At 37.9% G+C, this 12897-nt stretch overlaps 1 protein-coding gene across 5 annotated transcripts in view; it reads right to left on the reverse strand.

The window, feature by feature from the left end:
• sbno2b (strawberry notch homolog 2b) overlaps positions 1-12897 on the reverse strand; it is a 202296-nt gene that overhangs the window by 15086 nt on the left and 174313 nt on the right. For all 5 annotated transcript variants that reach the window (XM_061888715.1, XM_061888714.1, XM_061888719.1 and 2 more), the window contains 7 exons: positions 8656-8727; positions 8299-8407; positions 8151-8222; positions 7920-8063; positions 7755-7849; positions 3758-3850; positions 3551-3682 (listed from right to left, as the gene is read on the reverse strand). In XM_061888715.1, coding sequence (XP_061744699.1) covers positions 3551-3682; positions 3758-3850; positions 7755-7849; positions 7920-8063; positions 8151-8222; positions 8299-8407; positions 8656-8727 — 717 coding nt within the window. The remainder of the gene's footprint in view (positions 1-3550; positions 3683-3757; positions 3851-7754; positions 7850-7919; positions 8064-8150; positions 8223-8298; positions 8408-8655; positions 8728-12897) is intronic.

The raw sequence follows: 12897 nt of genomic DNA on the forward strand, positions 1-12897 counted from the left end.
ATAATCATTTGTCCCAACGTAGTCATTGTTGAATCTCATGAAGTCTGCTATAAACACTAATAGTTTTTTTTTTTTTGTTAAAGAAAAATTTTGATGCGTCTGTGAAATGAATGCGCACTTATACTTCAAATTACCAAACATATGTAAATATGACTGATTATAATTGTGTCTTTTACTACATTACATGTATACTTACAGTGTGTACATAAAATGTTGGAGGATTTTAAATGTTTTTAAGAGCGCTTTATAGGGCAAAGAGAGCCCTTCAGATACCTTCATTGTTAGACGAAACTTGCTAATGTTGAACTATGAGTTAGAATGCATAAAAAAAGAAAAACATGTGCTTGTCTCACATATGGATTGTGAATGATAGACAAGAATACACAAAATTGCAGTTCCCCTATAAAAAGTTCCCTGCTGAATAATAAGTGATTGTATTATACTTCATGACCACAAGGAGGCAGCAGGTCCAATCCATCCTTAGACTTTAGACTTTCAAACAAAGTCCTTCTCTTTTCAAATTGTACAAAATTTACATAATACAGTGCAAAAATCTTGGACTTATTTCATGTGATATCAATGTTATAATGACCATACATAACAAGAGAGTCATCAAGTTCTAGTTACAATCATGGGGGGTGGTATTCTCCTTTTGATGCTTAAAAAAATTCCAATACATTTCCAGCAGGGTTCCACCTTAATGTAATTGAATGTGGCGCGCTGCCCAGCATTTTTACCACTGCCGCACCTTGAAAATAAAGGCTTTTTTTCCCCCTGAAAAATAATAAAAGTAATATAAGAAATTGACGCTATGTTTAACTTTCATTACAAATATTATGATAACAAACGACACGATTCCAACAGGTTTTACTTCCTTTGCAAACACTTTCGTCCTGTTAGTCTGCGCTTGGCCAGACACACAACAATACTTCTATATATAGCTCGATTGATAGAGCGGCCGGGCCAGCAACTTGAGGGTTCCAGGTTCGATCCCCGCCTCCGCCGTCCTAGTCACTGTCGTTGTGTCCTTGGGCAAGACAATTTAACCACCCGCTCCCAGTCCCACCCACACTGGTTTAAATGTAACTTAGATATTGGGTTTCATTATGTAAAGCGCTTTGAGACACTAGAGAAAAGTGCTATATAAATACAATTAAATTCAACAGTGTGTTTGCAAACATGGGAAAAACATACATCAAATCGAAATCAAACAAACATAAAACATTAACATGAGCTGTTTTTGGGTGAGAGACTTATACTCTGGAGCGACTTGTGTGTGAAATTATTAACACATTACCGTAAATTATCAAATATTATTTATCTCATTCACGTAAGAGACGAGGCGTATATCAGCAATCGTCAACCAATAAAAATTTGGCGGGGGCGGGTCACGGAAGAAGTGCATTGTGAAAAAAAAGATGCTATCTGCTACAACTTCCGTACTTATGAAAATTGATAATGTCAACATTGGCGATAACTTATAAAAACTGAGAAGGACTGACCAAAAATGGCACCGAAAAGGAAATAATTTACTGCAGGTTACAAGCTGGAAGAAGTGAAATACGCAGCAGAAAACGGCAATCGAGCAGCAGAAAGAGAGTTTGAAGTAAACGAGAAACTTTTAAGGGACTGGAGAAAAGCGGAGGCTTCTCTTACTGAATTGAATGAATGTTCAGTATTCTTTATTTATTTTAAATTGCCTTGTAAATGTCTATTGTTGGTGTTGGATTTTTAGCAAATAAATTTCCCACAAAAATGCGACTCATACTCTACTGCGACTTTTATATGTTTTTTTCCTTCTTTATTTATGCATTTTTGGCCGGTGCGACTAATTTTCCGGAGCGACTTATAATCCGAAAAATACGGTAGTCAATTATTTGCGTAGTATTGACAAGTGATACCGTAGTGTACCGAAAACTTGACCACCGAAAAAGATACCGAAACCGGATATAAACAAAACGCACGGCATTGTCTGGAGTGTTGTCAGCATGTCTGTGATGTGGACATTATTTTATATATAATGCAGATAAACCCGCGGACAGCCATCTACACAATGTGCAAATATGAAGAGAACAGTGGCAGCTCTTAAGAAAACAAAGTCCAACTACAGCAACAGCGTGAAGAAAGTGACGTCATGCTCGTTTCAGCTCTCAAATTTCGTTAGGGACATCAAACGACAGAAGTAGAGTTTCTAAACGCGCATATATTATATAATAACACCAAAAGAAGATGCTAGGTTTGTTGCTAGTTGTTTTTTATTTAAAAAAAAGTCATGATAAGTCTGTAAACGCCTGAAGAAATCTCAAAAAAGTACCTTGTACGAAAAGCTGCAGCAATTAAAAATATGGCAAAACGATAAAAAAATATATTTTAATACTCACTAATAAAAGAAAATTTGTTTTAAAATGTATGTGTACATTTTTTGAGCCTTGAGTCAAAGAAAATCGTACCATCATAGAAAATTATGCAATTTACTCGATAATGTTATGGTGACCATCACCACGCCCATAACCAACCCTCACCGCCACAGGTATGTTGGCAGTTTAGAAGGAAACCCAGTCCTATATGTGCACTTCTATTCAAATCCTCACAAAATTGTAATCTTCCTTGACTACCACTTTAATAAGATTAGCGAGCCATACATCCATCCATTTTGTACCTCTTCGTCCCTTATGGGGTTGCGGGGGTATTTTTTATATTTCACCTGTATCTGCCCAACTCTGTGTTGGGTAATTGTGCATTAGGGTTGTCCCGATACCAATATTTTGGTACCGGTACCAAAATGTATTTCGATACTTTTCTAAATAAAGGGGACCACAAAAATGGCATTATTGGCTTTATTTTAACAAAAATTATTACTGTAAATTAAGATTCTCTTTCTTATTGCAATTTTGTTCCTAAATAAAATAGTGAACGTACGAGACAACTTTTCTTTTATTAGTAAGTAAGCAAACAAAGGCTCCTAATTTAGCTGCTGACATATGCAGTAACATATTGTGTCATGTATCATTCTATTATTTTGTCAAGTGGTAGAAAATGAATTATTAATCTACTTTTCATTTACTGTTAGTATCTGCTGACTTTCTCTTTTAACATGTTCTATCTCCACTTCTGTTAAATTGTAATAATCACTTCTTATGTTGCTTGATACTTTACATTAGTTTTGGATGATACCACAAATTTGGGTATCAATCCGATACAAGTAGTTACAGGATCATACATTGGTCATATTCTAAGTCCTCATGTGTCCAGGGACATAATTAATGAGTTTATAAACATAATATACATTAAAAAAAAAACGAAAGATTTTGTGATGCTATAAAATATTGATGTAAAAAGGGCGGGGGGTGGACCATTATTTTTTAAAGGCAGTATAGTAGCGAATATGATTCATTAGTATCAGGGTACTATACTAATACAGGTACACCGTACAACCCTATTGTGCAACTGCTGCGAAATACGTCTTTAAAACAACGTCCAGTAGCATATGGTGCCCTAACACGCTACAGATAACATGCAATAAATAAGTAAAACAAAGCCAAGGCATCACCTTTCGATAGCGTTGCTGCAGGTTATCAAGGCTCTCGGGGTGAGTCTGCTTGCCGATGTTGGGCTTGTACACGATGAAGTTCTTGCCTCTCCCTTGCTCAGCGAGCAGCACACACGGTTGGTTACCTCGAAGCTAGAAAGGAAGAGCAAGTGGTTACATTTTTCTGGCTTGTAACTCCTTTCCTCTGTTATTATGAAATTAGCTCACCTTATTGGACAAGTAGAAGCCCTCATCAGTACCGGAGAGATTCAAAAACCTGTTGTAGGCTTCATCCCAAGGCATACCTCTGTCCACGCTGATCTATAGGGACAATCATGATGAGAATAAAGCTGATGGTAATTCTCATGAGAGTGTAAGAATAAACTCTTTAAAAAAACAACTTCATGCCTAATTGTAAATAGAAATTAATTTTCTCTGTTATAACGCACTTTGTCACATTTTTTTTAACAGGAAACACACAAGTTCTGAAATAGTTTACAAACATGAGGCGGTTAGTGGAATATTTGGAATAAGATTATCACATAACTGATAACATTGACATCAATGCATTGTTATTATTATTATTTTTTTGATAAAATGAGCGCTAATTCAAAAACAAACGCATTGTTGTGCCCTTGTTTATTGATGTTAATTGGTTTTGGCCCTGACCATTGTAAATTAATTTCCATGACTTAAGAACTATCAATTATAACCTTTAATAAATCCACAGCCTTATACAATTACTTGTTTAAATAGGATATTTTTTATATTATGAGAGCCCTCTTGACAGGAAACAACACCCACATAGTCACCTTTACAGTATTTTAATCCAATACAGTACACAAAATAACAGAAAATTAACATATTATGTAGAATAGAATAGCCCTGCGATGAGGTGGCGACTTGTCCAGGGTGTGGCTGAGATTGGGGTTGTGGGCGACCCCAAAGGGAATAAGTGGTAGAAAATGGATGGATAGATGTAGAATAGAATAGAAGAATAGAATGGACTTTATTGTCATTATATTTTCATATAATGAGATTAAGGACTCCAATTTAAGGTGTGGTAGTGGGAAAAAAAATGGAGTAAAAATAAACAACACAAGAGGTAGTAATAAAGGAAAAACCAACGATTGAAATAAACAGACTACTATCCAAAAAATAATAATAAGCAATCCTGTAAAATATACAAAACACTATAGAAATACAAAATACTTTGTACAATATACGGAACAAGACAAGAGTACCAGAGTAATAAATAACAATCAGTGTCGGACGTATTGCACTTGAAGGGTAGTATTGCCCAGTAGGGTACTGACTTTAGGAGCCCTGGTCTCATCTTGTGGTCAAGTAGAACTGTAGTGTTGATATTTTGAGTTAATGTTGACATTTTTATGCTTGAAAATGTTTAATTTAGGTAAAAAATGCATAGAATATGCTTTAAAAATACCTGCGATAGAGTATTTTGTATTTGTTTATTCGAAGGACAATGTGCAGTTACATTAAGAAGATGGCTGCACCAGATTTAGCACCATGCTTATTTCCATCTGTAGTCCTTTTATGGGGCATCTAACATCCACAATTAAAATTACAGAGGATTGAAAATACACAACAATATTGGAATTACATAATGATAGGCAATTTAAAATACAAGTACGATACAAATAGGGTACAGTGGGGCAAAAAAGTATTTAGTCAGCCACCGATCGTGCAAGTTCTCCCACTTAAAATGATGACAGAGGTCTGTAATTCATCATAGGTACACTTCAACTGTGAGGGACAGAATGTGAAAAAAAAATCCAGGAATTCACAATGTTGGAATTTTAAATAATTTATTTGTAAATTATGGTGGAAAATAAGTATTTGGTCAACCATTCAAAGCTCTCACTGATGGAAGGTTTTGGCTCAAAATCTCACGATACATGGCCCCATTCATTCTTTCCTTAACACGGATCAATCGTCCTGTCCCCTTAGCAGAAAAACAGCCACAAAGCATGATGTTTCCACCCCCATGCTTCAGTGTAGGTATGGTGTTCTTGGGATGCAACTCAGTATCCTTCTTCCTCCAAACACGACGAGTTGAGTTTATACCAAAAAGTTCTATTTTGGTTTCATCTGAACACATAACATTCTCCCAATCCTCTGCTGTATCATCCATGTATCCATTTTGGTAGAAACTCAACTCGTCGTGTTTGGAGGAAGAAGAATACTGAGTTGCATCCCAAGAACACCATACCTACTGTGAAGCATGGGGGTGGGAAACATCATGCTTTGGGGTTGTTTTTCTGCTAAGGGGACAGGACGATTGATCCGTATTAAGGAAAGAATGAATGGGGCCATGTATCGTGAGATTTTGAGCCAAAACCTCTTTCCATCAGTGAGAGTTTTGAATGGTTGACCAAATTCGTATTTTCCACCATAATTTACAAATAAATTATTTAAAATTCCAACAATGTGAATTCCTGTATGTTTTTTCACATTCTATCTTTCACATTTGAAGTGTACCTATGATGAAAATTACAGACCTCTGTCATCATTTTAAGTGGGAGAACTTGCACAATCGGTGGCTGACTAAATACTTTTTTGCCCCACTGTATGTGAGTTACAAATCAGTAGGCGGTAGAGATGCGGGGTTTGCGGTCTCATCCGCGGAGTCCGCGGATAAACCGTGGGTCGGGCGGGTGACATGACGAAAAAATAGATTTTAAATAGATTCGGGCATGTGGCGGTTGAACCATTTGGAAATATATGGTATACATGGTTCAGAGATCGATAACTTTTACCGTTCAAAGAGCCATTTTGGACCCGTGTCACAAAGCGAAGAAGACATTAGTTGACGTAAATATTCTCAACTATATCTGCCGGCAGTCACCCATTTAATAAGTATTAGGGCGTGCTATGAAGCCTTTGCCTTGGCTTCCACTGACATACGCACACGACTGCAAGGCATACTGGGTGATACAGAGTACATTAATGGTTGTGATATAAACAATTTTAACACTCTTACTAATATGCGCCACACTGTGAAGCCACACCAATCAAGAATGACAAACACATTTCGGGAGAACATCCTCACAGTAACACAATATAAACGCAACACAACAAATACCCAGAATCCTTTGCATCCATGACACTCCTGACTATAATATACTCCCCACTAGCAGCAAACCCCACCCCCCCGTACGTCGGTAAGGTTGGCGGGGATGGGGGCGCGGGGGTGTAAAGTATATTCAGGATTTGTCATGGATGCAAAGGATTCTGGGTATTTGTTGTGTTGCGTTTATGTTGTGTTACTGTGAGGATGTTCTCCCGAAATGTGTTTGTCATTCTTGTTTGGTGTGGCTTCACAGCGTGGCGCATATTAGTAAGAGTGTTAAAATTGTTTATATCACAACCATTAGTGTACTCTGTATCACCCAGTATGCGCTTCAATCTTGTACGTGTATCTGTGGACTAACTATCGGTTTGTACATGTTGTTGAAGATGTCAAAGGCAATGGCTTCACAGCAAGCCCATATTCTCGTTATCTGGATGATCACCATCGGATATTCGCGAGAACGTTGGCGGCTCCCAATGCCTTCTTTAATTTATGACATGGGTCAAACTAGCTCTTTTAGTGGTAAAGGTCGCCAACTCCGGTTATATAACAACGGGCGGGTGGTTGCGGTTTTGATAAAATGTTGGTTCGGATGGATGGCAGGTGGATGACGACTTTAGTGATGCGGTTGCGGATGATATAATTGCCTATCTGCGCATCTCTTGTAGGAGGTCAAGTTACAGTATTTTAGCAGCTTCATTTAAAGTGCAGAAGTACATAGAGTGCAACAGTTTTTTTTATCAAAGTCCACATACAGTGCAGTAGCCATCAGATGGCACCCCTAAAGGTATCATTCAATAGTCAGATACCCCATTGGTACTGCATATGTAAAAAAGTTTGCGATTTTACAAGATTGGAATGGTCCTCTGGTGTTCAGACTGCTCCTGCCAGGTTATCATCTGATGGTAAACTACTGCTGGTATTGTTAATGTGAGCAGGACTGGTGGTCTAAAGGCCAGTCTTGAAGCTGAAAACTTGAAGTCGCAAACTTTTATTCACGAGTTAAAAAACATTAAAAAAAAAAATCTGTCTTCTTGTCGCTCAAAATTATTGTCAGTGATAGAAAAATTCCAAAAAAAGTGCAGTTGCCCTTTAAGATAGTACACCTCTCCTAATGATATAGGCTCCTACCTTGTAAAGGACCACCTGTCCATCCTGAGGGTTTCCGACTGTCAAAAAGATTTCCTGCTTTTCCTCGTAAATCTCATCGTTACCTGGAGCCAGATCTGTAAGCCGCACAAAAGAATGTCAGTGTCGTGTTAAAGCCATTACATACAGTGCAGTTAAACTCAGTACCTAAGATGCCCATGTCATATTTGCCCTCCTTCTTGTCCTTCTCGATTAGGTAGTCAAAGTTGTCGGTGAAGTACTGGAAAAGATGATTCTGCTTGTGCACCTCCAGGCCCAGGATGCGATTTAGGAACTTGGTGATGCTACAGTCTAGAATTTCAAACAATATTTTTACATAAGCTCACCTGTGTTGACAAATCCAGGTAGTGCAGGTTTGATCCAGCATGAACAACCTACCTTTCTCTGTACTAATGCCAAAGCGTTGCTCCCTACAGAAGATGCCCACATCCATCATTCCCTCTTTCATATCTAACATAAAGACCGGTTAAAAACGTAAGTTCACTTTGTACTGTCTTTTAGGAGCACATCATCAGTTTACTCATACCTCTGAAGAACATGGCGTCACCTCCGGGATAACCTTTTGGTGCAGGCACCTTGTTCTCTATGTGACCAAGGATTGCTTTAGTGATTTTATCCAGAGCCTTGGTACCGTACTGCAGGGAGGAACACGGACGGTACAGTTAAAATGACTGTACTATATTCACAATAAACTGCGAGGATTAGAATGGCATTGCGATCTTTAAAAGCGAAGAAAAATAAAATGCAAGGAAACACGTCTAAAGTGAAAAGTTTTGTGATGGCAACAGTTTGACACTGAACTCAGATTACAATTTACAACTACAAAGGTCAGTCAGCATCAGCATCATGTAATGTTATAACTTCCAGGCATCCATTATCCTACCTTGTTCTCAAAATTGTATTTGCTCAGGTCTCTGGATTCTGTGGCTCTTCTGTCTCCATGTGTTAATGCACCCTGCAGAGAGACAAGCATTTTGAATTGCAAAATGATCAAAGTGTCTTCTTCACTTTCTTTTACCAAATTTTTTGGACTATAAGTCTCAGTTTTTTTCAAAGTTCCGGAGCGATTTATGTGTGAAATTATTAACACTTCATTTCATCGTTGGCGGTAACTTAGAAAAACTGAGAAGGGCTGAACAAAAATGGCACCGAAAAGGAAATCATGTACTGCAGATTACACAATATCAAATAACATTATTTATCTCATTCGCGGAAGAGACCAAGAAAATGTCAGCAATCGTCACACACACGTCAGCAATCGTCACACACACGTCAACCAATAAGAATTCGACGGGGGTGGGTCATGGCAGAAGTGCATTGTGGGTCGTGGAATGCTAACTGCTATATGCTATATGCTACTGCTGTAGCTATTAAAATTGATCATTTGATCGTTGGCGGTAACTTATAAAAACTGAGAAGGGCTGAACAAAAATTGGACCGAAAAAGAGATCATGTACTGCAGATTACAAGCTGAACGTAGTAAAATATGCAGCAGAAAACGACAAGAGGAAGCGGCGCATACCTTTGGAGTTGGCAGAGTTGTTTAGAAGCGACATTGAGGAAGAAGATTTCGTCGGATTTATCGATTAGGAGTGACAGATTGTTTGGTAAACGTATAGCATGTTCTATATGTTATAGTTATTTGAATGACTCTTACCATAATATGTTACGTTAACATACCAGGCACTTTCTCAGTTGGTTATTTATGCGTCATATAAGGTACACTTATTCAGCCTGTTGTTCACTATTCTTTATTTATTTTAAATTGCCTTTCAAAGTCTATTCTTGGTGTTGGATTTTATCAAATAAATGTCCCCCAAAAATGCAACTTGTACTCTATATATGTTTTTTTCCTTCTTTATTATGCAATTTTGGCCAGTGCGACGTATACTCCGGAGCGACTTATAATCCGAAAAATACGGTATTTGTGGTGGTGCCCTAAACAAAATTTGGACCTTCACAACCCGTTTGCCCCCAATTAATAACAAATTGTATTGGGACTGTCTGAGAATCTGTAATATTTATATTTTAGAGCAAAGGTTATACAGGTGTACCGCGACCTCTAGGGCAGACCTGGGAAAATCAAGGCCCGGGGCCACATGCGGCCCGTTAAGCTTTTCAATCTGGCCCGCCGGACATTCCCAAATATATTTTTTAAATCTTTAGGATGGAAAGTGTAGCTTCCATTATGATGTGCAGTGATGTTTTCTAATGGCCATAAGTCTTGAACTATACAACACATTTCAATGGTTGGAATCTGCGCTTTTGCATGATATTTTAGTGACTAGAGTTGTCCTGATACCATTATTATTTTGATACTTTCTGTACTTTACGAAATAAAGGGGACCAGAAAAAATTGCATTATTCGCTTTTTTTAACAAAAAATCTTAGAGTGTGGCGGACCGGTACTTTTCAGAGGCAGTATGGTACCGCGGTAATATCGCGGTACTATACTAATACCCGTATACCGTACAACCCTACTATTTACTATGGTAATCTACGTCACAACAGCTCAGACGAGGCACCAAGTAGTGTGGGTGGGCAGCATTTCCACAGAGTGTTTCCAGAGCGGCCAGCCTGAAATGCAGGTGTCAGGGACGGACGTGGAAGCTTAGTGATGTATCACATATATCAGATTGTAGATCTTTTTTTGTTTTTTTTACCCTTCACGTTCATATTTCGCTTTGTTTGTTGCATTTGGCTTGATTGTAAAATATGTGACGTTCATATGTTCTCAATATCTAGGGTTTTATCGTTCATAGAAAAAAAAAATCCATTCAGTTTTTAAGGCAGTCTGTCATAACATTTTTAGCATTCAATCAGACTTTATTGTGAGGTTTTGTATTGGTTTTCCTAAAAATAGATACACCGGCCCCCGGACACATTTTTTTCTCTAAATTTGGCCCCCCGAGTCAAAATAATTGCCCAGGCCTGCTCTAGGGGGTCCAAAGAGGTACTGCAGGGAAGCCTTGAAATTTCTGGTAATGAAACTTTTCTGAATATATATTTATTTATATTCCACCTACATTTTTTTCCATAAATTAAAATGTCGTTAAACACACATTAACATTGGTTTGCAAACAACAGTTCACTGTACCTTGCAGATTTGAAATAAAAACATTCATAAACAATTATACTGTATTAATATACCAATCTTAGCATTCAAGACACAAGCTGCAAGCTAACGATTAGCGGAACTATTCTGTATTCTTTGAATATCTTAGTATTGTGGAATAAAGGTACTTTTAGGACCATTCAAAACACATTGTATACAAGATATACATTTAGGGGTCCCCATTCCATCTCTACATCAGTTCAGGGGTTCTTGGCCTGGAAACCGCTGAAGACCCCTGTATTAGACTATTCAGAGGACTGCATAAATTAATTTTCAAAAAAGCAACTAGTGACAAATGCCTCTCTTGATCTCACTGGATACTGACAAGAAAACACCAATGCTCCTTTCACTGAGCAGCGGGTGTTAATGTGAGTCCTTCACCTACTGAAAGACATTTACATGGTTGTGACAGAAACATTTTTGACCTGTATTTGCTTTCAAAATAATAATTTCTAAATCAAATTAATCACGTTTGAATTTTGATTCATTGTCACAAATTACTGGCTTGCATAATTTCAATGAACTTTAAAAAAAAAAAAAAACATTTTCACACAAATGTAATTTTATTGTGAAAATGTGATACACATTTTTTTGGACTGATTTACTCGAATCTGATGTCCCCTTGGGGTGAAATGAAGCAAAATTTTCCACTGAGCAGACTAGTCGATTTTTTCTCCCTCATCTTTGCACTGGCGTATTCTTTGATCTGATCACTAACCGTATAGCAACCACCGCCGCCATTCAGGTAGCCTTACACTGTTAAGGTAAAGGAGCATGTGCAGGTCAAAGTAAATATGTGTTGTAATTTCCATTTATACATTATTATTGCAATATTTATTTTGATTAATCACATGCGTTAACGCGTTAACTTAGAAAGCCTTAATACCATATACCAGGGGTTGGGAACCATTTTGGCTGAGAGAGCCATACAAGCCAAATATTTTAAAAATAATTTCCGTGAGAGTCATTTACTATTTTTTTTAACACTGAATATAACTAAATGTGTGCATTTTTAAGTAAGAACAACATTTTTAGAGTATACTAAGTCTCTTATTCTTTTTCTAATAATAATGTTATTCTGAAACTAACCAACAATAAATAAAATACTTCATACCATTAATGCGACTTCTTGAACAGGTGCAGAAAAAAACGGATGGATGGTATAAAAATGCATGAAAATGTTTTATATTTTGAACGTTTTTTTTAACACTGTGATTACCAGCCGAATTTTTCATTACTTACCGTGTTGAGCAATGTCAGCTAAGATTTATCTGAGAGCCAGGTGCAGTCATCTAAAGGGCCACATCTGGCTCTAGAGCCATAGGTTCCCTACCCCTGCCATATACAGTACAGGCCCAAAGTTTGGACATACTTTCTCATTCAAAGGGTTTTCTTTATTTTCATGACTATTTACATTGTATATTGTCACTGAAGGCATCAAAACCATGATGTGGAGCTATGTACTTAACAAAAAAAAAGTGAAATAACTGAAAATATGTTGTATATTCTAGTTTCTTCAAAATAGCCACCCTTTGCTCCGATTACTGCTTTGCACACTCTTGGCATTCTCTCGATGAGCTTCAAGAGGTAGTCACCTGAAATGGTTTTCCCTTCATAGTTGTTATGGTTTTGATGCCTTCAGTGACAATCTAAAATTGTTATGACAGACTCCAATCTGGGAGTGGGCAACAACACCTCCAGTGCCATCTCCCTGAGCACCGGTTCCCCCCAGGGCTGCGTCCTGAGTCCGCTGCTGTTCACATTGATGACCCATGACTGCTGCGCCAGGTCCACTACTAACCACATTGTGAAGTATGAGGATGACACGACAGTAGTGGGCCTCATCCGTGACAATAACGACATGGACAACAAGAAAGAAGGTGAAACATCTGGTTGACTGGTGCAGAACCAACAACTAGGTCCTGAACGTCGACAAGACCAAGAAGATCAATGTTGACTTCAGGAGGCACCAGTCCAGCCACGCTCCACTCTTCATCAACAGCACAGCGG

The sequence above is a fragment of the Nerophis ophidion genome, linkage group LG26, assembly GCF_033978795.1.
Source record: "Nerophis ophidion isolate RoL-2023_Sa linkage group LG26, RoL_Noph_v1.0, whole genome shotgun sequence".
NCBI classification, from domain to species: Eukaryota; Metazoa; Chordata; class Actinopteri; order Syngnathiformes; family Syngnathidae; genus Nerophis; species Nerophis ophidion.